This window comes from Akebia trifoliata, chromosome 11, assembly GCF_017979445.1.
Source record: "Akebia trifoliata isolate Shusen 1 chromosome 11, ASM1797944v1, whole genome shotgun sequence".
NCBI lineage: Eukaryota > Viridiplantae > Streptophyta > Magnoliopsida > Ranunculales > Lardizabalaceae > Akebia > Akebia trifoliata.
This window is the reverse complement of record NC_141385.1, coordinates 409338-434771: the sequence shown is the minus strand read 5'-3', so window position 1 is coordinate 434771 and position 25434 is coordinate 409338. Positions and strand designations below refer to the sequence as shown.

General features: G+C 35.3%; 3 protein-coding genes and 1 pseudogene across 12 annotated transcripts; 2 read left to right on the top strand and 2 right to left on the bottom strand.

Moving 5' to 3' along the window:
- The first annotated feature begins 384 nt into the window (after positions 1-384).
- LOC147390103 (sugar transport protein 10-like) lies at positions 385-4969 on the top strand. Of its 3 annotated transcripts, none has more exons than XM_086460093.1 (4): positions 385-653; positions 811-1109; positions 2804-3391; positions 4467-4969. In XM_086460093.1, exons 2-4 carry the CDS (start codon positions 837-839, stop codon positions 4905-4907), a joined length of 1302 nt encoding a protein of 433 aa, XP_086316219.1. In that variant the 5' UTR covers positions 385-653; positions 811-836; the 3' UTR covers positions 4908-4969. The 3 variants fall into 3 exon arrangements, with proteins under 3 accessions (XP_086316219.1, XP_086316218.1, XP_086316217.1); XM_086460092.1 differs by having other exon boundaries at positions 385-729; positions 904-1109; XM_086460091.1 differs by having other exon boundaries at positions 385-729.
- Positions 4970-6856: 1887 nt separating this feature from the next.
- Positions 6857-11424, bottom strand: LOC147390102 (putative yippee-like protein Os10g0369500). Of its 4 annotated transcripts, none has more exons than XM_086459819.1 (4): positions 11170-11424; positions 10837-10998; positions 8689-8797; positions 6857-7149 (listed from the first exon to the last, which is right to left on the bottom strand). In XM_086459819.1, the coding sequence occupies exons 2-4, from the start codon at positions 10977-10979 to the stop codon at positions 7066-7068; spliced, it is 336 nt and encodes a 111-aa protein (XP_086315945.1). In that variant the 5' UTR covers positions 10980-10998; positions 11170-11424; the 3' UTR covers positions 6857-7065. The 4 variants fall into 4 exon arrangements, with proteins under 4 accessions (XP_086315945.1, XP_086315946.1, XP_086315944.1 ...); XM_086459820.1 differs by having other exon boundaries at positions 10837-10991; XM_086459818.1 differs by having other exon boundaries at positions 10837-11005; positions 11166-11423.
- A 1659-nt stretch (positions 11425-13083) lies between these two features.
- Positions 13084-17528, top strand: LOC147390101 (putative WRKY transcription factor 20). 3 transcript variants are annotated; one of them, XM_086460112.1, is made up of 6 exons: positions 13084-14290; positions 14363-14432; positions 14884-15388; positions 15488-15608; positions 15694-15840; positions 16663-17524. In XM_086460112.1, the coding sequence occupies exons 2-6, from the start codon at positions 14409-14411 to the stop codon at positions 17087-17089; spliced, it is 1224 nt and encodes a 407-aa protein (XP_086316238.1). In that variant the 5' UTR covers positions 13084-14290; positions 14363-14408; the 3' UTR covers positions 17090-17524. The 3 variants fall into 3 exon arrangements, with proteins under 3 accessions (XP_086316238.1, XP_086316239.1, XP_086316237.1); XM_086460113.1 differs by having other exon boundaries at positions 13084-14432; positions 16666-17528; XM_086460111.1 differs by having other exon boundaries at positions 13084-14432.
- A 1207-nt stretch (positions 17529-18735) lies between these two features.
- LOC147390100 (scarecrow-like transcription factor PAT1 pseudogene) lies at positions 18736-24279 on the bottom strand (annotated as a pseudogene). 2 transcript variants are annotated; one of them, XR_015182769.1, is made up of 2 exons: positions 24125-24279; positions 18736-20939 (listed from the first exon to the last, which is right to left on the bottom strand). The product of XR_015182769.1 is annotated as a scarecrow-like transcription factor PAT1 pseudogene, transcript variant X1 (transcript). The 2 variants fall into 2 exon arrangements; XR_015182770.1 differs by having other exon boundaries at positions 18736-20898; positions 24125-24264.
- Positions 24280-25434: the final 1155 nt, after the last annotated feature.

Below are 25434 nucleotides of genomic sequence, written 5' to 3'. Positions count from 1 at the left end.
ACATTTAACTCTCATCTATAAGTTTTATAGGTTAATTAAGACATTAATTTCAAATTCCCTTGGATATTATTCAATCATGCACAAAAAAATTATTTGGAAAAAACATTTTTCATTGAAAATTTGAATTTTAGTCATTTTCTTCGGCCTGAATCAGTCCGAGTCAAGTCCGAGCTCATTAGGGCCGGATTAGGGTTTAGTCCACTTAAGCCCAATAATGGTATAGACTAATCTAGGAACAACCCGCCTCTCTAGTGCCGGGTTAGGCCTCAACCAAGCCCGGCCCGAACCTACCTAGATTCATATTAAGGGCACACCTCACACGTTAACAATACCCATAGAATATATGACAGATAACCCCTCAAATTTCTCGTTTTTTGCGAAACACCCTCTCTGTCACCCGCTCTCGCGCGCGCGCGCTCTCTCTCGAGTCTAGTCTCAAATCAAAACCGATTTGGTGTTTGATTTGCTCTTGGAGCAAATCAGATTGATCTATTGTTGGAAATGAGGTATCTGTATTGGGTTTCATTGTACATTATTGACAGTGTGTGCAAGTGGAAGGAGGAACAGCAGTAGTTGTTGTTGTTCAATCATCAATGGCGGGTAGGGTTTCATCAAAATCCAATGATCTAGGAAAGAGAAACCTCAAGGGGAAGGTTTGTAACGCCTTCTTTACTTGCTTCATTGCTTCTTGGGGTGGTTTTATCTTCGGTTTTGATCTCGGTATATGTGGTGAGTAAGAAATGAGAATCACAAATCGCAGTCAAGGAAGAAAATCTAAATTTAGATTTGATTTGATGTTTGTAATTTCAGGTGGAGTTGCATCTAACAGTCATTTTATGAAGAAATTCTTCCATTGTAGCAACGTCTGTGAATTCAGCACTGAATCTCTTGGTCTTTTTACAGCATCTCAGTACATTGTGGCTCTGTTTACTGCAAACTATGCTTCGAAACTCAAAAGGAGACTCGGGGGAGGACATCCAAGGATTCCATTGCTCATTGGTGGTCTCATCTATTTTACAGGGGCAGCTATGGAGGCCTCTGCTATTCATTACTATATGCTAATTGGGGGTCGAATTTTGGTCGGTATTGCTTTTGGATTTATAGATCAGGTAACTAACTAACTATCTATTTTTTAAAATCACAATTATTAGTTTCTGATTTTTCTTTGATTAGGTTGATTAAAATTACAATGAATCCTCTTGATTGGGTTTCTTTAGAAAATATAAAAACAAATTGTAATTATAATAAAGAAACACTAATCTTTTTTTTGGTAAGTATGTTTTTATTAGAAACCAAAATAAAGAAAAGGAGCCCCCTATACAAAGAGAAAGGAAGAAAGAGAAAAAAAACAAACAAACAAAACGAAAAAAGTCTTAAACCCTTCCCCTCACACAAAGCATAGCTTTTAGTGTCTCTTGCCCTTGTATTTATAGATGTAAAATCCTAAGATCCCTTAGATCTCATTACCAATTTGGCCCTTGTCCCATTTAGTAGGTGGATCTTGATTATGAATGTATCTAATCAAGATCTTTTCCACCTTTGACTTTGTCCAATCTTTGATTTTTAGAGATTTGGACTGAGTGAGTCGTTCTGCCACTTGTCTCGAACCTAGGACTCCAACCTATTGAGGTTCAGACATATTGCTGACATAGTGGCTGATTCATCCAAGCTTAACCAATAACTCAGATGAAATCAATTGCAGAAGAATGTATTCGATTAATTTCCTTAGATGATTACAAGTTACCCCAATGGGGATATATAGAAATTGTAAATAACAATTCTAAATGTAAACCAATTGTATCTCAGGGAATCTAATCCAATTAAAATCTATCCTAATATTAATCTTATCCTAATCCTCACGTGAACATGATTTAGTACTTTGGTGTATCACAATAAACCTTATTACAATGCATACATTATACTCTTAAGACAAACTATATTTATTTGTTGCAACAATACAACTGAATATTAGTTAAGTTTCGGTGGTCAAATCAACTTCTTTCTTTCGGGTTAGGCTACGGGCGGCATACAGGTTAGCACTGGTATTCGAGTGCAAATGACTTTTTGGCAATTGACTTCTAGGCTCAGCTCAGTTTACTTTATTGACTTTTAGTTCCTCTCAGTAAGCGAATCATATATTCCTTTTGTTTGTTAAGTATGCTTGTCAGGTAGACGCTTGAGGATAGAGAGACTAGAGAGCACAACGACACAACGAGAAAGGGATCGTGACTTTGACTTTGATAAATTCCCTCTTGCAGTTATGGGTATTTCAATAAATTACCTGGATAATACTAAATACTATAAAATAATAAATACTACAAAAATCTATTTATGAATCAACAAAATAATTTTTTTTGCATATATTACCATTTTGTATTTGAATTTATTTCTAGGTGCTCCAATTATATCAATATATCTAGATGATTATGATTATTATCATTGTCATGGTCGTCATCACCATGATCATTATTATCATCATCATCATTTGTTTTTTTGTATCGGGTTCTAGTTATCAACTCTATAACTCTTACCTAATAGGCAGAAAGGGTTGTAAATCCTTAAAAACTGAGGTTTGGAAGTTGGGCGTTCCAAACACACCCAGATAAAGCTACATTGGAAAGTTGTCAACTTTCTTCCTCAATTTCGTACTTCCAAACAAGCCCTTCAATACTTTGATCTTTTATTCTTGGTTACCTTTAGTTCTTTGATACGAGATTGTCTTATTTCTTCTCATTTTATTTAGTTTGTTTATGAAGATTACAATACATGCCCTGCCTGACTCTTTGGGATGTCCCCATTTTAGTGTCGTGGTGCCCTCAACATCTTCGTCCACTTAATGTTCTCGCTTGGTATTCTTGCTGCTAGCCTTGTAACCTTTGGGACAGCCAATATCAAGGATGATTGGGGTTGGCGTTTGAGTTTGGCTCTTGCTGCAATTCCTGGTGGGTTGATTGTTATCGGAGCTTGTATTCTTCCCGACATCCTGAATTCCATCATTGAGCGTAATGATCCCCAAAAGGCTAAAATAATACTAAGAAAAATCCGTGGTAGTGGCGACGTTGATGAAGAGTTCAATGATTTAGTTAAAGAGAGTGAAGTGTCACAGGTGGACTCATTGGAAATCTTCTTTCAAGAAAGAAAGTACTTACCCCACCGATTTTTCGCCTTACTTATTCCTTGTTTCCAGGGCTTGGCTGGTGCCAATGCATTTTTGTTCTACTGTCCAGTTCTATTTAGGACTCTTGGTTTTGGAAACAATGGCTCTCAATTTTCCTCTGTTGTTGTTTGTTTTGTTAATGTCCTTGCAACCGTAGCCTCTATGTACGTCATTGATAAGAAAAGAAGGAGATGGCTCTTCATCATGGGTGGGGCCCAAATGTTCATTTTTCAGGTAATAATTGGGATTTCAGCTAATTGTTTGCATTTGGTGTATTATAATTTTAAATTTTCTATCCTTTTATATTTGTTTAAAGAGAAAAGTACAAAACCGGGAGGTGATGAGTCTAAAAATTATCAGTCCAGACACATTTTTAAAATGTTTATCAAAAAGATCATATGCTACTATTTTAATATTTACTTAGTTTTACCTAAACTTCTAGTGAATTTACCTCAATACCCAAGTTTTGGATTTCTTTGAAGTTCACAGCTAGGGTATAAAAGTGAGATTATGAGAGTGGCTGTAAAATGAGGAATTTTTAGTAAAAGATCAATAAATCCCGAAATGAGTTTATACCCTTTTTGATAGTATTTTAAAAGTGTATCTATCTAGGCTGGTAATTTTTGCAAAATACTCTTCCTATTTGGTATCGACAATTGCCCATAGTATTTTGCAAAAATTACTATGCTGTTCTATTTTGTTATAGGATATTGCTGAAGTAACATTGCAGGGACATTTCTGAAGTGGAAGTGTGTAGGGTCCATAGATGTTTTTCATTGAGATCTACTCGTATCTTGATGAAAATATCTATGGTTCCTACACATTTCCACGTCAGAAATGTCCCCCACAATGTTACTTCAGCACGACTCTTGGTGTGTGTTTTTTTCCAATATGACAATATGCCAAATTTCGTGATTAACATTTTTTATTTAGTTATCCGCCCCTCCATGAACTTACATTCAACTGAGGGTCATAAAGTTAACTTCATTAATTTGTCCATACTACTGTACATGTATTAACTCAGGGTCATAAAGTTAACTTCATTGGTTCACATTTTCTGTTTTAGTAATTTTTCTCGTCTTTTGGATACACACAAAAAATTAACTTTTTGACTTCTGAAAATTAAAAAGTCTGTTTAGATTCATTTTAGAAAACTACTTAAAAAAAGTAAAAATCCTTACTTGTTAAAAAACAAATGGAAATTACTTTCTATTTTCTAAAAGTTAATTTCTTCAAAAGTTACGTACTTTCTCCTTTCTATCCAAACAGACTCTGAATGGTTGCAACTAATATGTTGTTTTGTTTGCAGTTGTTGGTTGGAATTATATTAGTGGTGAAGTTTTGGCCCAATGGTGTGGAGACGATTGACATTGGTAATGCGTTTGTTGTGGTGGTGTGCATTTGTGGCTATGTAGCTGCCTTTGCATGTTCATGGGGTCCGTTGGGGTGGGTGGTGACTAGTGAGATTTGCCCTCCTGAAATCCTCTCAGCTGCACAGAATACAAGTCTTTGTGTCTATGTGTTCACCACTGCCTACATGGTTCTTGGATTCCCGATGTTGATGTGTCTCATGAAGCATGGTATCTTCTTTTTCTTTGCTTTCTTAGTGGCTTTGATGACGAATTACATCTGTACAAAACTACCCGAAACAAAGGGTGTGCCAATTGATGAGATGTGGGTTTTATGGAAACAACACAAGGTTTGGGGCAACTGTATTCCTGATGAAGTTGTCTTGGATTTATATTTTTGAACTTTTTTTGTTAATATAAATACAATTTGGGAGGCCTATATATGGGGTGGATTTTATTTTCATGTTTTCTTTTTAAGTTCTTATTGCAATCTTTTGTCCATGATGATATTAGTTAGAATTTCATCTAATTGGATGCATTTGCTTTATCATCATTTTAAACCTTCTTTCCTTTTTATACTTGTTTAAAGAGAAAATTACAAAACAGGGTGGCATGATTTTGAGAATTATCAGCCGAGACACATTTTAAAATATTAGAGCATATGCTCATTTTGGTATAGTCTCTTGTTTAAATTGTGTTTTACAATGATTGCCAAAATATTTTGCATAAATTACTAAACCATTCTATTTTTTTAATAATTACCACGATGCCAACATACTGAATTTTGTTATTAACATTTGCCATTTTGTTATTTACCCTTCCATGAACCTATGTTCATATTCAACTCAAGAGTGTAAGGTTTATAACTTCATCACTTTGTCTATACAACTCTCCATTATGAAATCAAAATTGAACAATAATTTTGACAAAATGTATAACTAACGATAGTAAAATGATGATCATAATGATACAATCATGATACCTCCCCCATTAATGGTGTTTTTAATTGTGTAAGCGTTGTGATGAGAAAAATATTTGTAAAGCTAAGAAAAATATTTGTTTTCTCTTCCTAGACATATTTGTAAAACTAAGGAAAAAATAATTATGATATACAAATTTATGAATTTGGAGATTGTGTACAAATTTATTTACTAGTGATTTTATTTTTTTTTATATTGTATTTTTTTTTTTTAAGATATAAAATAAAATTTATGTGTTGGTTAAAATGAAATTAGGCTTGCTCAACCAGCTCAAAATTGTCTAATTTGGGCTAATCCAAGCTCAACCCGATTTTAGAAGTTCAATCTCGGGTTGAGCTTCGGTTAATGAGTTTCGGTTGACCCTTCAACCCACCCAGGTTGCAGCTCTACTGTGTTTATCATTGGTGGGTTGCAGCTCTAGTGTGTTTATTATTATTTAACCAATCTACCCTCCCGTATCTTAACTATTCAAATGAGAGAACGTGGAGTAGAAGTGGTTCGACACCAAAATTTGAGTGGTCATAAATGCCCCCACTAGTCCATTTGAATTTGATATAATCAGGGTAATTTTGTCAAAGAATCAGGATCTAGAATGAACATGGTTTTAGACCTCGTCACGGACTAAAATGACTTAGGTAAGTCATCTAAGTATCAGTCAAGAATGAGGGAGAGTTCATCAACTCATTTTACCTGAAACTTGTTGTCTATAAAGTAAAGGGCCGCAAGGCACTTCATAACGTAATTATATCGAAGCTCATCAAAACATTTTTTTTTTTACTTGAATGTGAGAATCTATAATAGTACTTGCATCTGTGTTCTTCACTCTGTTTAAACTCCTATGAGAGACTCCATTCAAATACCATCAAAGACCGCATCTCACAATTTGGCGCTTTGAAGAACATGAAACCAATGACAATCCCTACTCCAACACATATTCCTCGCCACATTGCTAGTAACTACAACGTTGCTGCAGTATATTCAAGTTTGGATGAGTGGGAGATTGTATCCAATTTCAATGACTCAGATGACGAGCTCTGGATCCAAGAGAATCCAAGTGTGTCAAATCCGACTCTGAATTCTGCAAGCAAGAACCATATCAGCAGATGTCAAGCTTGATCGACCATCTTCACAAGAGAGGTCTTCTGGATTATAAAGATTTTGAATCGCAGGATCAAATACACAAGGAAGAAGATTCTTTGAGATCACCTTCGGCACCACTCTAGAGGACCATCATAGATTAATACTTTGCTGATTGAAGGCACTTCTTCTTCTTAACGATTTTTTAGTCATGGAAACTACTTTTTTGGATTACGACAGTACCAATTTCCAGACTAAATTGGAGTTGGCAAATAAGCAGTCAAAACTAGTAATGAGTCAAACATGAAAACTAGATATATCAACACATCATTCAGCAGTCCTGTGAGATTCAAAGTTGTATCACAAATAGCAAATGCTATCTACTTCTACTATTAGTGTTTTTTTTTTTTTCTCTTTTCAAGTTTCATTCCTAAGGTTTAAGAGATTGGCTAAAGACAGCATTGTTCCTTGTTCCTTGTTCCCTCTTTTCGTTTCCTTAAGTTCACCAACCCTCCTTCAAAATCCTTTCTTTCTCAAGGACATATTTCCCTTCTTTGAATTTCTGGCCCTCTTCGTACGCCTTCTCCTGAAATAAATAATCACAAGTTAAAAGAAATAATTGCCTTGTCTAAAATTGGTATTACTGTTCAAAAACGTTGTTTTACTAACGCATTTAATCATTGAATACTGGTGCAGTACTTTCCAAAGAAACACCATGGCTTGCAAATTTAAGAATTGTCAATCGATGAGAACGTAATTATCGGTTTGTCTAACCCCATTTTACCCACGAAAAAAATGGAAGAAATGACAGATTGATGAATTAAATAATTTTAAGGAGAGATACAATGATGGATGGCCGATTTGTCGGGTTAAAGGAAGCTAGCTCCAATACAAATGCATGATGGTATAATAATATCTATATCAAAATAAAGATTATAGTAACTTATAGAAAGAAGCGGTGGCCAATGACAAGAACGAATCAAAAAAGACAGCAAAACCCGAAAAGCTAATAAATTAGGTATTTTATACCGTCATCAAAGTCTTATTGCAAAAATTTGAGCTTGACCGTGTAAAGCAATGGCCCTAGCTACAATTAAATGGAGAACAAGATAAATGGTGATGATAGTAATATATGCTATTAAGTCTTACAACTTGATAAATACTGAAAAACATGATTAATAGTAGGCTCTTAGGTTCATAATGATCAATTATAGTCCAAAAAAGTAAATGCCATCATCCACAACATTTACCAATTTTTTCATAATGTTCTAATTTTTAATATTAATTTATATAGACACCTCTACGCACTGACTCATTGTTCATTTCAAAATTTGTGTCTACCATGGTGGACCCCATGCCTGATATGGAACACATTTATTGTCCTAGGAGTAACTATCTATCGTCTACAAGTAATCAAAGGGCAAAACAAGGATGAAAGAAAACCTATTTTTTCCTGATTGAAGCAGTCTTAATTTTATAGAAAGATTTGGCCACAAAAATCCATAAAAATCTGTTTTCTACCTTCCTTCTGTGGTGACCTTACTCTCACTAGCATGAAGAATCAATAAGAAACAATTACCAATCAGATAACTCATCAACTGATGTTTCTGTAAGAAACATGGTGGAGGCACAAAAAACATGTATCAAAAACAAACCAATACAAAATTATATATATATATATATATATAACAAACAAACAAAACGAACAAGGTATCAGTAGCTAACATGGTATCCTAGTATAATGTGACTCTGGCTGGATAAAGTGGCATGGAAGAACAAGATTCCTTCAGCCGACCACAAATCTTTGGGACGAGGCTTTGTTGTTGTATCCTAGTATAATAAATAAACACTCTGCAAGTTCTACTGATTATTATTATTTTGGTAAATTATGGTTTGTGAACCAAACGTGTGGCAAGATAAAGTCCAAAGTAACAAATACCATCTCCCACAACACTAAACAGTGGGCTAAGATGCCACTTTTGCAAGGTTTCAAGTTTGAAATAGTATCTGGAGGATGAGTATAGGATCTGGAACAATATCTCATATGTGCAATATGCTTGTTTTTTTCTTTTTTTCTTTTCTTTATGCAAGAATGCATCTGTATGAGAATTTGTTCCTAACTTACATATCTCCAACCCAATATTTGTTGGCACGAGCTGCAGTAAACATCATTCACTGTATGTAGTCCACTCATGAGTTGTCGATCTTCATTAGGCCCAATTGTAATGTTCACCCTGAAATAGCATTCCAATCATTGAAATATAAACCCTCTGATAAATAAAACAACCTTCTACTACAAATAATCTGGTTCATCCTTATACTCCATTAATAAAATGTGCAAGAAAACATTTTCCTTGGAGTAATAAGAAAAGAAAATTGTAGTAAGACAAGCGAATAATGTAAAATGACATGTCATCAATAGAAAGTCATATCCAAGATTTGTTTTTTTCATTTTGCAGAAGGTCTTCAAACCTAATAAATCAGTTTGTCCAAAGAACAAGTAAATTATTTCTCTTTTTTGCATTCATAAATGATTCGATGTAATTTGTTAGATAAGCGTGTTCTCATTGCCATTTTTGTACATACTTTTTTTATAAGAAAAGAGAATTTTATTGAAGAAGAAAGGGAAGGTCGAGATGACCTACCCGAATACAAGAAACAACCAACGTTACATCCCTGAAATACTACACACCCTTTCCCACGGAACTAGGAAGTCCTCAAAAAAGACACCTTTGAATTATTTCAAAATCGTACACCAAAAAAATAATAACCCAAGAACTAAAAAAAGATCTCTTAACTAGATTGCACTTTTCCTTCAAAAATTATTGCAGGAAGTATTGACACAGGAAAAGAAATAGATATCCATCGGGCCATCTACCAAAGAAAATAATATTATAACATGGCATTAAAAAGGCCATTACTTCACAATATTCCTAATCTTTGTAGAGCCCTATTATTTTATTGATGCAACAGGGAGTCCCTACCCCCTTTGGAAGTGTGGCTAATCCCTGCGGATACGCCCCGCCACCACAAACGGAGTATCAGGTTAAGTCGCAGGTGAGGAGACTTGATCTCACAACCCTAGGAAGCACACCCAGGTAGCTGATCATTTCTCGACCACACAGGTGGTTGTAGAGCTACAGATACTATTCCATCTAAAGTGACTTCTTCCCTCCATAAAACAACACTTTTGAACTACAGATGTAGTCCAAGGCGTTATCCCGCAAGTACAATGATAATCTAACGCTCTTTTTTTCAGACACCCCCTTATGCTCCCTGACATGGCAGTTACATAACCATAAATCTTTTTCTTGTGTATCCCGAAGCAAAGAATCTACGGTTCTGTGATGGGGGCATCTGAAAAAAGAGCATCAAATTATCACAACTCATTCCGCAAACATTCATTTTCTTCATTGTGTATAGCACCAATTAATGCCTCATATACCATATATTTTCATAAACACCTATTCTAGGGGTAAAAGAACAAAATAATAATGTGACTTTTGATTGAATTATAATAATATCAATGCAGTGGCATATATTAAATTTCTTGCCGAAGTTAGATATGAACAATTATATCAATTAGATTCCCGAATCATCACCATATATTTCAGAGACAGATTAGCGTTATTGGCAGATAAATATGTCCAATTCTTTTTGTTGACCACGTGGCAAATATTATTTTTAAGGGTTACCTTAAATTCTAGTATTGTGCCAAGGAACGTCGTGGGCACACGGCTCATGTCGTTGTGTGTTCCCCAATAGACAACCCCATCCTCAAGACCCAATCAAAGATTACATCATTTCATAAATAAACCGTTGGATTAATAAAAAGAGACAAAAAGGAATAATTAGTTTTCCAGATTGAGTCTAAATGGATCATCATCCCATTTTACCAATCGAACAAAATGAGAAATATATCTGCAGCTCTTTCAATATAAATTATCTAATTCGGCAAAGTCGATCCAAATCCTTATTATTGGTAAAAGAGCAACCAAACTGACAAAACTACAATTCCAAACCTAACTATAAAAATGAGGTTTTAACAAGAACCCACGAAAGTGGCGGAATTTTCCATAACCAGATGTATCTAAGACACTGACACACATGAAGATAAGCCAAATGGAAAATAGATGAACATAGAACGAAAAAATTAGCAGTTTGAACAAGATTTGTAATAATTATTTGAACTAAAAAAATATAAAATTTTCTTGTTTTGCACATGGAATCGTCTATGAAAGAAGCATAATTTGACTGGAATTTAAGAACTCACACAGTCCTGAAAAGATAAGCCTTTCCATATCGACCATGAAAATCCTTAGAAATGATGTCATCGTACGACGCCGAATCCACTTTACAGCATTTGCATTTGAAGATCTTCGAACCAGGAAGTGATTCTATGTAAAGCCGCCCCATGATCTACTTCACCTGAACGCTAATTCCTACATAAATACATAAATGAAATCCCAGAAAAAGGCGAAAAAAAAAAAAAAGAATTTTGAGAATCTAAAAGAAAATAAAGAAACCACTAATTTGTATCACAATCATCAAATTTGTGACCTAGAAGAACCTTTAAAAAAACAATCTTTAGGTTGAAAAAACTAACCTTAAATCGCCCTAAAAAAAACTAATATCTTCTGCAAGAAATCAATCGAACGCAAGGAGGAATGATCCTCAACAAATGAAACTTAAGTCTTCATTAGAATTGTAGATTTGACGAAAGAAATCGACAGATAGATTACGTTCTTGATCGGCATCTTTGTAAATTGGGAAATTAAGAACGAAGCTTGAAGAAATTTTAGCGAATTTAACTCTCTCTCTCTCTCTCTAAAAGGGCCAGGTTTTTAAAGTCGAGGAAACTTCTTGGACTTCGATGGATTGTTTCTGGTTCGTCGATCTCAGAAGACTGGTTTCTGGAGTGACACTCCAAAATTAACTATTCTTACATTAGATGGATCCTTCTATTTCTCCACGTCACCATCTTTCAATCCTATAGTAAATGGCCACGTGGAAAATGAAATAGTTTTCATTAATCATTATTACTTTAAAATTTAATAAATATTTGCAATTCTATTTACTAGATATAGATATTAAAATATGATATTTATAGAAAAAATTTGAATAAAAATTATAAGATTCATTCAACTGACCCCAAATTTTTTTATGAGATTTCCTTGACGATGATAATGATGAAACTCAATTAGATTTAAAGATATAAATTTAAAACTTTCTCCACATAATGAGATTTTACATAAATGAATTCAAATCTCGAGAGAGATTGAGATGACTAAGTGTGTGTTTGGGAACACTTTAAAATTTTCAAAAGCTTTATTTATATTTGTTACGTTTTAGATTTTAGATTTTAGAATCGAAATTCAGAAATTTTAAACCAACGATGAGATGACGCTAGATGAAACTTTTGAAGTTTGATTTCTAAGTTCTAGACTTCAGATGTTTCCAGGCTCCGGACTTCAAAAGAGTTACCAAACACAACCTAATTGAAGTCATTTCAATATATCATTTAAGAATAAGTGGGATATTAAAATGTGAATCATTCAACCATCCCCAAAATTTGTTGATGAGATTTCTTTGATGATGTTGATGATGAAACTCAATTAGATTTAAAGATTTTAATTGGAGACTTAAGTTTTACACAAAGTGGATTCAAATCTCAAGGGACACTGAGATGATGAGATATGATTTAAGAATCATCTTGCACAAAGTCTAATTCAACAACATATATGATAGGCGATTTTTTGAAAATCTCAATCAAACCAATAAGAGTTGCAATAAAACATATGCAATGGACATGGTAAGGGCACAGAATCATAGATATTTTTCTTTAGGATACACAATGAAAAAGATTTACAATTTTGTGCCCTTGCCACGTCAACTATGTATGTGTCAACACGCCATTTTATCATTAGTCAATCAGTAAAATTAGTACAAATCAATCAAATTTTTGTATTTTTTATTGAAATAATTATTAAAATATTTTAATTCTGTACCAAATATGATTTTGTAACTAATAATTTTCAAAAGTAGGTTAATAAATAATTATAAAGAGATTCTATTGACACATCAATTTTTACTAACAATACATCAATCCTTTTGAAATTAAATGGTTTCCATTACGATCATGATTATGTAGCATTTGATGCCGTGACTTTAAAACGAGTCATGTTTTTCTGACTCAAATATGTATTTGACGAACATGGTAAGGCCACGGAATCATAGATCTTTTCTTCGAGATACACAAGGAAATGATGAATTATTTTGTGCCCTTACCATGTCAGCCGAGTATAGACCGAGAAAAAAAATTTGAGTCCGAAAATCGTTATCGTTTTAAAATATGAGTCGAGTTTGTGAAAAGTCATCTGAAATCGAATTTTACCTAGTTTGGTGTGGCATTAGATATTTAATTTGGTAACTGGTGTATCAAAATGGAAATTTGATGTGGTAGTAGAAGTTCTTATATGATTTCTTCTCTTTCTTGACTGGCAGTTACTCAACTATTCTATTCTACGGTCGACAATGGAGGAGAGTGTAAAATCTGAACTTCGATATTCTGGGAGAAGAGATAATAATGGTGAAACTATACCTTCTGAGCTTCAATTCGAGAGCTCTAATGGCGAAAACGTTGTGCATTCTTGTTTTTATAACATTTCAAACAAAGGAATCACGAAAAAGAAAGTTTTTTTTTTTCGTGAAATTGGATTCAAGGGTCCCTTCAAGTGTCAGACGTTAAAAGGTATATATTGATGTCCTTTGCAATTTTACGATCTCTTGGTCTCTGTATTTGAAGATTCCTCATGTTTTGAGCGCCAAAACATTGCTTGAGTCTACTGATCTTCTCTCAAATACGAAGGTTACCTAGGGTTTCAGTTTAAGTCTCTTAAAACTTTCCTAATTTCGTATTATTTTTAATTAAAGATTTCTGGACGCATCTGTTATAGTGTAGGACTGTAGGTGTGACTCAGAGAATAAAAATTGTTTACTTGGATTGATTTATGAAGTTTCAAAACTCCTCATTTCGTTTTTTGTTCGTCTTTCTCTCTCAATCGCTCTTAATTTCCGATATTGGGCGTCACTAATTGAATAGAATCAAAGCTGTTTCTTTTATTAATTTGTGGAACTTTTCTGTATTTGTTTCTGTCTAAAATCTGTATCATTTCTCTTAATTGGAGTCATGTGGAAATAAGCAATGGGTTCATAATTCAAAATTTCTTTTTTTGTTCATCTTTCTCTCTCAATCACTCTTAATTTCCGATTTTGGGACGTAACTAATAGAACAAAATCAAAGCTGTTTCTTTTATTAATTTATGTAGCTTTTGAGTATTTGTTTCTTTCTAAATCATTTCTCTTAATTGGAATCATGTCGAAATAAGCAATGGGTTCATAATTCAGGTTTCTTTTAGAATGAAATAAAGTTGGTTGTGCTGGCAGATGAGGCCGTTAGTTAGATTCTGATGCTCACTTTACGTTATTCTGTTTTGGCTCCTTTATGCTTCTATAGTATGGTCTGATATTGTTTTATTGACTTATAATGGGAATATTATGCTTCTATAGTATGGTCTGATATTATTTTATTGACATATTATGGGAATATGTCTATCTTTTACATTTCCATCAACTTTTCTTGTTTCGATGGAGGCTTGGGTTTTTCACATAATGCATCTTCCTTTTTGTGGGCGTTTGGTGTTTTCGTCTATCTCGGCCCAATTCAGGTATATGATTTATGTCAAAAAAAAAAAAAAGGAGAGATGGATTAATATAGTAGAAATTTTATTTTCTGTAAGATATGAAGGATGGCGGTAGCTTTTAGGAGGAGAGGTGCTTTGAAAGATGGAGAAAGGAGGGAGTGGACAGGTAGTACAATCATCCCGGTTTTACGTTCGTCTTAGAAATATTTTTTGGATTGTGTTTTTGGTTAGTTTTAGTATTGGTTTGGAGTTTAGACATCCTATATCGCTGATTTTTATGACTTGTATATCATGATGAGTAATTTTGTTTCTGGATTGTTGGTTTAATTTCACCTCTTATGTTATGTTAAATGGAGGGATATTTATAAAGTTTGCCAAATATCCTCTGTTTGGTGCTGGTGGGAGGTAAAACAACTGAATGATTAGCGAATGTCTGGATTCTTTACTGATTTTCTTTGTTATATTTCTTAGCTATTAACACTGCACTCATGAGACTTGCTTTGGCTTTGTCATTTCCCGAGAAATATATTATTTCCTTCTTTGTATTAGGCATCTATTGTTGAGCAAAACGCTTCTCAATCTAAATCTTTTACACACACTTTTTTCTATTGTTGTAGGTGGACCCTTCCCCAACTATTGGTACCTTCACCAAGCCTCAAATCATGCATGATACTATTGGTTCTGAAAATATCTCTCTTCCAAACCCCTCAGTTCTCATGGTTACTTCGGTAGCCAGCGTACCAGCTGAAGTTGTTTCTGACAAGTTACATAAGAGAAAATTGTCAGACATTGCGGTCCAAGAAACACCATCTGATCAGAAAGGAACTATTACTTTGATAGCATCTGAGAGACCATTGGAAGATGGATATAAGTGGCGAAAATATGGGCAGAAACATGTTAAAGGAAGTGAATTTCCACGGAGCTATTACAAGTGCACACATCCCAATTGTCAAGTCAGAAAGCAATTAGAATGCTCTCATGATGGGCAGATCACAGAGATTGTCCACAAGGGAAAGCATGATCACCCTAAGCCTCAGCCTAGTCGTCGAATGCCAATTGATACAATTTTCTCTATTCAAGAAGGACGATCAGATAGGTTTTCTTCTTTAAAAGGCACAAAATGTAAGCGAAGAAACTTCATTAATAATTTGTTGTTGGTACTTGTTATAAATAAATTACTCATTTATTATTATTTATTTTTTCACATACTCGTATTTGCAGGCAGAGAGGCATCTCATGATATTGAGCCAAATGGTACCCCTAAGCTTTCTCCTGTCACAGCAAATGATGGTGACATAGGCAATGAAGCTGTGGACAATGATGATCCAGAGTCTAAGCACAGGTGCCTTAAGTTAATACAGATACTTTTTGAATTTTCCTCTTTCATGTGCTAACCTCCATGGAACTGTTGAAAAAATTGTAAACAGGAGAAAAGACTTTGGTGGGGTAGATGACACTCCAATGGATAAGGCACGTGTCGTTGTTCAAACTCCTAGTGAGGTTGATATATTGGATGATGGGTACCGCTGGCGCAAATACGGGCAGAAAGTGGTGAAAAGGAACCCTAATCCTAGGTATGTGATTACATAGTCTACAAGACATACAGTTATAGAGAAAATTATCTTACTTATTTTGGGTTTGTTCCCACCTTTAGTTTCTATACCCACCCAATCGATTTTATGAAATTTCAAGGTGCACATTTGACTTTTTCTTCCACTATACAGACTATGGGCGATCATTAGTGCTCTGATTGTGACTGATTGCACACCGAGTCATTTAAATAAAATGAAATAGATTATTATTATCCGTTAAGGCTTCCATGGGATCCGAACCTTAATCAATCAGTGGTCAAAAACTTTAAGAACTACGCACACTGTGTTAGATTTGTCTATGTCAAATGCTTGAGTTGGTCTGTGACGAGATTTGTTTCTATCCTTCCCAAAATTTTGGGGTCGACTCTTTGTTTTTCTATAATTTTGTTTTTTACAAAAATAAATGGGAATTATTTTTATTACAAGAAACCACACAGATTACTCGAATATGCACAAGTCGTCTGACCTTTTGTGGTGGAATGTCTGTGGATAAAGACTATGATGTTCTCAATTAATAGAATATTTTAAAAAAGAAGATTGTGAAATCAAATATGCCACCATTTGTGCTCCACAAACTTCACTCAAAAATCCTCTTTGCACTTAGTGTATGATTGCACTCAGAAAAGGAAAAAAAAAAAAAAAAAAAGGAAAAAAGAAAGAAAGAGAGGCTGCACTCCTTCCCCTTGGACAGCATTGTAAGTTTACCCTAAGTGATACATCCACGGTATTTTGGGTAAGATTGCTCCTTTTATTCTGTTTTTCTAGGTTTATGATGATTCTTAACATGATCTCTTAATTGTGTAGGAGTTACTACAAATGCACAAATGTCGGATGCCCAGTTAGGAAACATGTGGAAAGGGCGTCACATGATCTGAAAAAAGTTATAACCACATATGAGGGAAAACATAATCATGATGTGCCTGCTGTAAATACTAGTAGCCATGACACAGCAGGACCTACAATTTATGTCACAGTTACAAATGTTTTGTCAAGAACTAGATCAGAAGAAAACAACCCAATTAGCCTTAGTCTTGGGGTTGGTATCAGTTCAAGTCCTGAAAATAGATCCAATGAGAAGCAGCAAGCACCAAATGTGGAACCAGCCCGAGGCCAATCCCACATTGCCAGCCCTGGCTGCAGTAAGGCGATTCAAGCAACCCCAGTTTCAACATATTGTGGCGGTTTAAATAACAGTGCAGATCTGCGTGGATCCAAGGAAAATGGGGGATGAAATCTTTAGCTTCAAGACTAGACTCTTATCTTTAAATCATTCCCCTAAACCTAATCGGCGGGATATGGGATGATTAATACAGGTCTATAAGGTATTCCAATGGGTACTGGAAAAAATAAAATAAAATACGTTCATCAAGATAGGCAAAATTTTCTTGTTGAAGTGTATGTATCGTGGTTTCCTATTTATGAGCACTGTTTTGCGCTTTCTTGTCTAAAAGCTGTATATTATTGTGCATTTACATCTGTAAGTAGAAGATTTTTGTACAAAATATTTCTGAAATCAATACGATCAAGGATAAACAAATACAATTCTGTACCTCCCCATTTTACTTTGGATAAAGTTGATACAACGAATGTTATATTTGTCCTTTCCTAGCTATTCTTCATGATTGTTGCTCCCCAAATTGCAGAGACACCACCAAAACTTAAGGATGTTTAACTGTCACACGCGAGCACACGCACACCCCGTTGGATGCTTTGTAGCTGGATGCATGCCTTTGAAGTTGTATTACTCAAGGGTCTCTGCTTAAAATTGATACGAGGGGCATATTAAGTCGTTTGAGGCTTTAAGCTGTCATTCTTATTTAGAGATCTAGGTAGTATTTCATGCTGCATTCACTATAACACATCAGTTGAAAAACAAAATTGGAAAGAAGTTCCAAACCATTCAGATTCCAGTTTCAAGATATGGATAAGTCACCCTATTGGACATAGAGGGTTGAGATGGATTGTCATAATGTACCAAAAAATAGGTGCTAAAGCAGATTTTTTTTCTTTCTAATTGGTAGTTTTTTTTTTTTTTTTTTAAACATTATTTTTTAGGCCAATTCAAACAAGCCCTAATACTTAAACCTATCAGGTTCTATTTTCTCTTTAGTTCTTTGACTCCTGCTGTTCTTAATGATAAAAAATGACAAAGTTCATCATCAGAAAATGGACTCCACTTAAACTGAATGTAGGCATTATTACAACCAGGTTCCTCCAAGCATAATAGAATCTTGAAATAATTAGAATATAAGCAAAATCAACCCCACTAAATATAGCCATTTTTCATTGTAATTTCCTTCTAAGATAGTGCAATGGACCCACACATTGATCGTAATGGTTAAGCAAATATTCCCCTTGAAAGAATTTTATATGTTACATGCTTTTAAAACCAAAGCACTTCAAGATTCTCCTAAATTAAAAACCTAATGATGCATCATAACCCACATATCATATTGAACACTTATCTTCTTAGCCATCTGATGTTGACATGAAATTAATTATTTAAAAACATGAATGAGAACCATAATTGCTTATTCACATAATTGCTATCAAGAAAAATGATAAAAGAAGAACATCACATTAGTAGTTCCTCTACATAGAATCCTGCTTCAAAATGTGTGAAATTTTTGACCAGCATAGAAAAGAGGAGCTCCTTCGCTAATTCATTGTTCAATTCTTAGTAGGTTATTATCTCACTGCCTCAAACTCGCTACACACAGGAAAAAAAAACCTCATTCGCACCTCCTTATTTGCCTTTCTCTGCTATTTTATCCACTAAGTTTTAAAACATTCTATCTAAACATGTTTCCCAGTCTGTTGTTGTACCCCTGTTAATGAATATTGTTCATCCAAGAAATAAAATATGACTAGGAAGTATAAACCAGAGAACCATTCTGCTTCATTTCAAGATTTCGAGGTTTTACACCAAATTTTCGAAGTTTGAAGCTTTTAAGAAATGGCCCCTTTAGGAAAAGAGCTACACAAATATACACAATCTCAGCAACCAATTGCTGCCCATGGTTATAATTAGTAACGAAAGCTATAACTAGATTACAATTTTTTTTTTTACTTGTCCAATGTCCCTCGACCCCGAAAAACAAGCATTAATCAACTTCTGATCTTCATCTCCATGCACTACATGCAACCAAATCCCTGTTCATCCAGCCCAGATAGAGCGCTCCATCTCTTTCTTCAAGGCTATATTTGTTGCAGTAGTTCTCCAACAGAGTCTTGATGGTGCCATTGACCACTGAGCTCAATGGATAAGGAGTAAACCCAGCCATTGTCAACCTAGACCTCCACTTCCCATGAAGCTCATGTCGTTCAATTCTCTCGGCCCCCTCGCACGCTATGATATTGACCACGTCTCGGGCCAGGCAGTGCTGCTCAACATTGATCCGCTCCTTGTGATCCCTCGGGAGTGCCAGATCAATCGACTCGAACATAGCAGTATAATAGCTAAGTGTCTCGAGGAACCGTTGGAAGAATGGAGCAGTGTTAGTGTTAGATTCTTGCTCTACGAGGGTCACCACCTTAGGCGACAAGCTCTTAATCAGTCTCAACAGCCGATCCCTATGGTTCGTAGTGTTCACGCTTTCGTCAGGCATGTGGTGCAACATGAATGGAAAATTCACAGCAATAGCCTCCCTAGGTCGAACCCCAAGATTGCTAAGCTCAACCTCGCAGCCAGACATGGCTGCAGCGTGGAACTCGAAGGGCACCTCATATGACTCAGCAAACCTCGACAACCTCTGACCCACGATTTGAAGTCCTCCACCACGAGCATAAGCAGAATCGGAATCGTCGACACCCGTGATCCGGATGTATGGGGGACCGCCAGGGCGAGCCGCAAGAACCTGGATCAAGGCCATCCATTGGCTACCCTGTGCAATCTGGAAGTCGATGATGTGGATTCTGTTTTCGCTCTTCACAGCTTCTGCAATGGCACCATTAGCTGAAAAGTATCCAAACTTGAAGTACGGACATACCTCATAAAGGATGTGCATATACGACAGGAGTTCAGCACTCGCAGGTTTGTTGCACCTCAGAGCTTTGTAGATGCAACTACCAGAGGAGGCCAACCTTGCAACAAGTCCTTCCACCATGTAGGCACTCAAACGCTGGATTGGGTTTCCGCAGACCGACACCATCTTCCTTAACTCAGGTATCAACCTGTGAGCTAGCAATAAATCATCATTTGATACAGCTTCCGCACAAGCAATGAGCAATTGCTTCAAGTCCCCTCTGTTGATCATCTCCATCATTTGTTTCCACTTGGCATGATCTGATGACACTTGATCGGGCCCACCCTGGAAGGTACTATCAAACCCGTCCACATCGTCTAAATCGGGCCCCAGCATTGCATTTTCCAATTCTCTGAGTTTGTGTGTCAGATCATCAACATTATCTGTTACACATGACACACTTATTGGGGACTCATTGTGGTTGTAAGAAGAATGATGTGAGTCCTGTGGGTACGATTGAGGTTCTTGTTGTGATACAGAGCTCCCATTAGATGAAAAACTAAGGGTAGATGGAGAATTGTAAACCGGGTAACCGCCGGCTGCTGAGGATGACTCCAAGGTGCAGTACTGTTCACAAGATGTCTGAATGGGAAAATGGGTTCCTTGGCTACTGTCATCAGAGGATTGGTGGTTGTCTAACGTTTGGAAATTTTGCGGACAGCAATAAGACTCGACCTCTTGACTAGGTTCATAGTACAAACTGTGGGACACACCTGAACTTCCTTGTTGTTGAAAAGTTTGCATCGAAGAATAACCAACCAACCGACTCATGCCATCCACTGGAAAGCCAGAGTAGCATTGATAGTCCTTTCTAGCAGAATTGCTTCCAGATCTTAACTGAGAACTCATCTGTTGAAAGCTAACAGTTTAAGGATGGTTTTTTATATTCATCGCTGAAGGATAGTGAGCCATGGTAGGTCCTTGATAATAGCCAGATGAATTGTTTCTACAGCCACTGGTCTCGGTTACTCTGAATTCAGTAATTCCATCGCCAACTTTCCTAATCAGACTTCTTCTGCTTGAGAGAAAAGATAGGTATCAAAGAGGAGATACAATCTGCAAAGAAGATCAGTACAACTCATATGGTGAAAAAGATCATAAAAAAGCAAACATGAACACAGTGAGATGAAGGAAATGAAAAGAGAATTTGAAAGGTCGTGTAGAATGAAAACCCACAACAGTGATTGAATGCTTTTACTTTGACAGAAATAGGGATTCCATGACATTGTTTAAAAAATAAAAGGAACAAAATACAAAACGACCACCATGAAACTGTACATCAAGTGAAAAAGAGAGAACGAGTCCAAGGAAAATGAAGATGGCTTGTTGTCAATCAAATTTCCTTGAAGATGGCTTAGTATCAATCAACTGTCCATTTTCAAAAAGAAAATCAAGTGTCCAGATCATCTTGGTCTAAATAAATTCTAAAATAATCCTCTACTACATATACAATCCTGGCAACTTCAGCTTGAAAACTATGCAACTTCTGAAGAAATTTGTGCATACGCCGGAGTTCATATCTTTCACTTGGGTCTCCTGCCTCTTCTATAGTTTATTATGGACTTAGGGATGATCGATGCTTATGTGATTGTTAAGAAGTGTAATCTTAATAGAGAGAGAGAACCAAAGGTTTCTCTTGGATTTTAGAGGGAGGGAGGGAGGGAGGGAGGAAGGGGGGGGGAGGGGGGGGGGGGCATAAGGAGATATACTATTTTTTTTCTTCTTGATGTTTATTTTACATTTTTTTTTTTAGATAAAGGGAAATACAAAGAACTGAAAGGGAAGGTCGAGGTGACCAATCCAGAAAGAAAAGGAAACCATGAGATGGTTGCTATCATGACCAGAAGCAGCAGCTTAAAAAACTTTTAGATACAAGAGAAAGCTTAGGATGCAAGAATAGGGAGGAAGTACTCAAATGATACCAACTATAACTACCTAATTAAAATATAATTAAAAAAAATACTACTATGGCAGAATGGTTAAGATTGAAAATACAATGAGGAAAGGGTGGACTGACACACCCTCACATTATGGTTTCTGGACATATCTAGATTGAGGTAGCCTAATGAAGGAGTAACAAAGTGAGTCATGAGTTCGATATCACCAAGTAGACAGATGGAAGAATATTCAGAGTACATGCGATTTGTCTTGGTAGTGGGTATTATAGTTGGATTTTCCATAGCTCTAATATGATAAAAGATGAGTGGAGGTTGGAATTTAATTGCTTTCCACTTGATTCCTGAACTTTCTGGTTGACTTTCTCATAGTTATCAAGAAGAATTCAGAGAGAAGCTAAGTTGGACGTAGCCATTAGATTATCTAAACACTCATTCCAAGTCCTCTTGAAAGTTTTAACCATGTAGTAAGCACACTCTGTGTATCCAATGGATTTCAGAAGAATTCTATGAGAAATATGTCTTTGAATGTGAAAAAAAAAAAATTAAAATACCTTAATGGGACTAGGTCAAAGAGAGACTATCATGGATAATGATATAAAAATATTACCCGATTGAAACAATAGTGTTCAGGTATTGAAGCAATGGAAAAAAATTCAAGAAGCATCTAAGCATTCATAGAGAGATTTGAAATGGAATAAACTACAAACAATAAATAATTGTGTGAGTTTTACGGTGATCTTGGGAGGAACTTGGGATATACTAGCTGGTGATCGACGCAAAATGTGATCTTAAAGTAGGAGAAATGGTAAGATTTTGAAACAGGGTTATAATAGTGTTGGACAGGAGGTTCCTGCAACTATGAATTATGATAGGACATAAAATCAGGTAGCAAATGGTTTTTATTTTGCCGGTATGTAGTTTTCATCATCTTTTACAGTCAAAAGTTTTACTAAAGCTTCAAAAGAGAGAAACAGTGCCTTTTGTGTCACTAAGTGGCATACGTCAAGATGTTGAAATGCACAATCCCGTAGGTCCCACCAAGAAGATCTTCTAGGTCAAAAGTTTACCTGATCAAATGATCCTAGCCATCTAATTTATGGATCACTTCATATGCAATTAGGTAGGTCTTCTTGACCTCCTTTTTGGTCACCAAAAAAATAATTTGAGTGATTCATGACATTCAAAGATGAGCTGAGCCCTCAAAAGATCTAAAGGACGGATAGTGGAATTATCCGAATAAGATAAGTCTATGACCTAAAGATATCCTTGGAAAGCTCAAACCCCTTGCATGCATGCCACATTCAATAAAAAAGTCAGGATGGCTTCCTCTCTGAGAGTAAGTAAGTGTTCAAAACAAAAGATCACCCACACAAAAATAAGATGATACCAAAGACAAAAACCCATATCATACATCAAAATCCAACCAATTGCCATGCCAAAAAAGTAGTATCCATGACTCAATTTCAAATCTACTCAAAGTAACAACTAATTCCAGTACATTTTAACAGGAAATAAGACATTTTTTCCTTAAAAACAAACATTTTTTAAGAATGTGTAACTTACAAATTTTGGAAAATTCAAAGAAATACTCAGTAGGTCTTGAATTCTGTCAATCCTAAGGGGACAAGCACGTCACTCGGGTAAACAAAAAGAGTGCATTTTTCAAGGTAAATTGAGATACAATTCATCCAGGAACAAGGGTTCCATACCCCATCCCCAAATACTACATCATACAATGAGGAAAAGCAGATTTATGAAGAAAAGTCCACCCCAGATGCAAACAAGCAATACCTTTCCCCAAACCAGTTTATCGAACACCAAAACTCTTAGAAAGTCACCAATTAAACCCTAAAATTTAAGTATCAATAAATTAATCATAAAATGATCACCATTTCACAAGAAAAAACAAGGGCATTTCCTGAAAAACAAACTTCCAACTTCTAATCAATAACACCCTCCACAAAAAACCCACCAGCCCATTTCACCAAACACTAAATTGTCTAAAATAAAACAAATAAAACATCTCAAAACCCTTGAACCTCAAAACTTCAATTCATGAACTAAATCACCACTTTTCTCTAAATCCTTCACCAACCCATTTCCAAAAATCATGAATTTCTTTAAAAACTGAAACTAAACCATCAAATTTCAACCAAATCTGAAATCACACCCAAAGTATCTCTCAAAACCATCAAAAATAAACTAACTTCATCAGAAGAAACAGAACAACAAAGAGAATCCTACTTATAGGACAAACCCAACATTAAAAACCCACAAGATCAAAAGAATTGAATGAAGAATCGACTGATTTTGGTATCAAATCAATTGGGTGGTTTGACATACCTTTGAGGAGTCCTCCAGATTTCAGTTTTTAGCTGTAAACAAGGTATTAGATTGAGTATAAATGCAGCCTCCAACCGAATGAGAATCATCTAGATTTTATAACTCATAATAATGGTCTGATTAAGAAATGCCCTCACTTTTGTAAAAAAATTACGGAACTACCCACATAGAAGTTGGTAGGAAGATTCCAATGGCATTTAAGTTTCGATTAGTGCCAAAAAGATATCAGTGATGAAGAACATGTGGTCAAAGACATCCTAAAAAATAGAAATTTACAAGAGAAATTTTCACCTTTAACCCCTACAATTCTTTGGGATTTACAGGATCCTCCCTACATGTTCAGATAAAGATGGCTCCATTGACTTATGTGTATCCTAATAATATATATCATGACGAGAATTATCTGAGGATAATTTTTAATTATTGATTTTGTATTTATACGATCATGATCTTATGTTACTTCTTGAGTTATCGGATCTCAAACTATATGTATATTAATGTTTAATGTTTCATTTAGATGTTACATCATTTAATTTTTCTATTTTTTTAAATGCACTTACTTTTTTTTCCGTCATCTTAGTATTAAAAAAAAATAGTGAGATATGTTGATTTTTTTTAAGACTAACGATAACTGCTCCTTTTTCATATGCCACCCCCATACACTTCTTGACCTAGTAGTTATAGAACCATAAATATTTTCTATGTATCATGAAACAAAGGATCTATGGCTCTATGATGGGGGCATGTAGAGGGCATCTGAAAAAAGAGCGTCAGATTATCATGACTCTTTTTTAAATATTAGGTATCTGTCTTGGGTTGGGATTCATTGACTCCTAATAATTACTCATGAAAAAAAACACACATGACCCTAATCTTTTAAAGACAAAATCCAATGGTTGAAATTTATGAGTATCTTAATAACACAAATCTCGGAGATACTTATCCCAATGATAAATTTCAACCATTGGATTTTGTATTTAAGGGTTGGGATCATGTGTTTTTTTCATGAGTCATTCTTAAGAGTCAATGGATTCTGACCCATTTATCTTTTATCAAAAACAGTAAAAGCATTTTAGTCTTAAGATATTAAGTAATAAATAATTATGTAGTTATGAAAGAACTTTTCTAGTCTCAACTCATGATGGATGTTCTCCATTTAAATGGATGGTTGATATAAAAGATAATTACAAATTTCTTTGAGATCTATGGTTGTCCTTCTATGGATTAGTACATGATTTCTAGGGGTACATTTTTCTTGAGAAATCCAAACATCTCAACTATTTGTTCGATGAAGAGTATCAACCATGGAT

What these genes read in the sequence shown, in the direction of transcription:
- LOC147390102 (XM_086459819.1), bottom strand. Translation starts at nt 10,979, where the DNA reads ATGGGGCGGCTTTACATAGAATCACTTCCTGGTTCGAAGATCTTCAAA. An exon ending in GCTTATCTTTTCAGGACTGT is followed by an intron (nt 8,798 to 10,836) that starts GTGAGTTCTTAA and finishes ATGCTATTTCAG; the next exon opens with GGTGAACATTACAATTGGGC. An exon ending in AAATATTGGGTTGGAGATAT is followed by an intron (nt 7,150 to 8,688) that starts GTAAGTTAGGAA and finishes TATTTATTTCAG; the next exon opens with GAGAAGGCGTACGAAGAGGG.
- LOC147390101 (XM_086460112.1), top strand. Translation starts at nt 14,409, where the DNA reads ATGGAGAAAGGAGGGAGTGGACAG. An exon ending in TTCTTTAAAAGGCACAAAAT is followed by an intron (nt 15,389 to 15,487) that starts GTAAGCGAAGAA and finishes TCGTATTTGCAG; the next exon opens with GCAGAGAGGCATCTCATGAT. An exon ending in AAAAGGAACCCTAATCCTAG is followed by an intron (nt 15,841 to 16,662) that starts GTATGTGATTAC and finishes TTAATTGTGTAG; the next exon opens with GAGTTACTACAAATGCACAA.
- LOC147390103 (XM_086460091.1), top strand. Translation starts at nt 594, where the DNA reads ATGGCGGGTAGGGTTTCATCAAAATCCAATGATCTAGGAAAGAGAAAC. An exon ending in TTTTGATCTCGGTATATGTG is followed by an intron (nt 730 to 810) that starts GTGAGTAAGAAA and finishes TTGTAATTTCAG; the next exon opens with GTGGAGTTGCATCTAACAGT. An exon ending in CTTTTGGATTTATAGATCAG is followed by an intron (nt 1,110 to 2,803) that starts GTAACTAACTAA and finishes TCCCCATTTTAG; the next exon opens with TGTCGTGGTGCCCTCAACAT.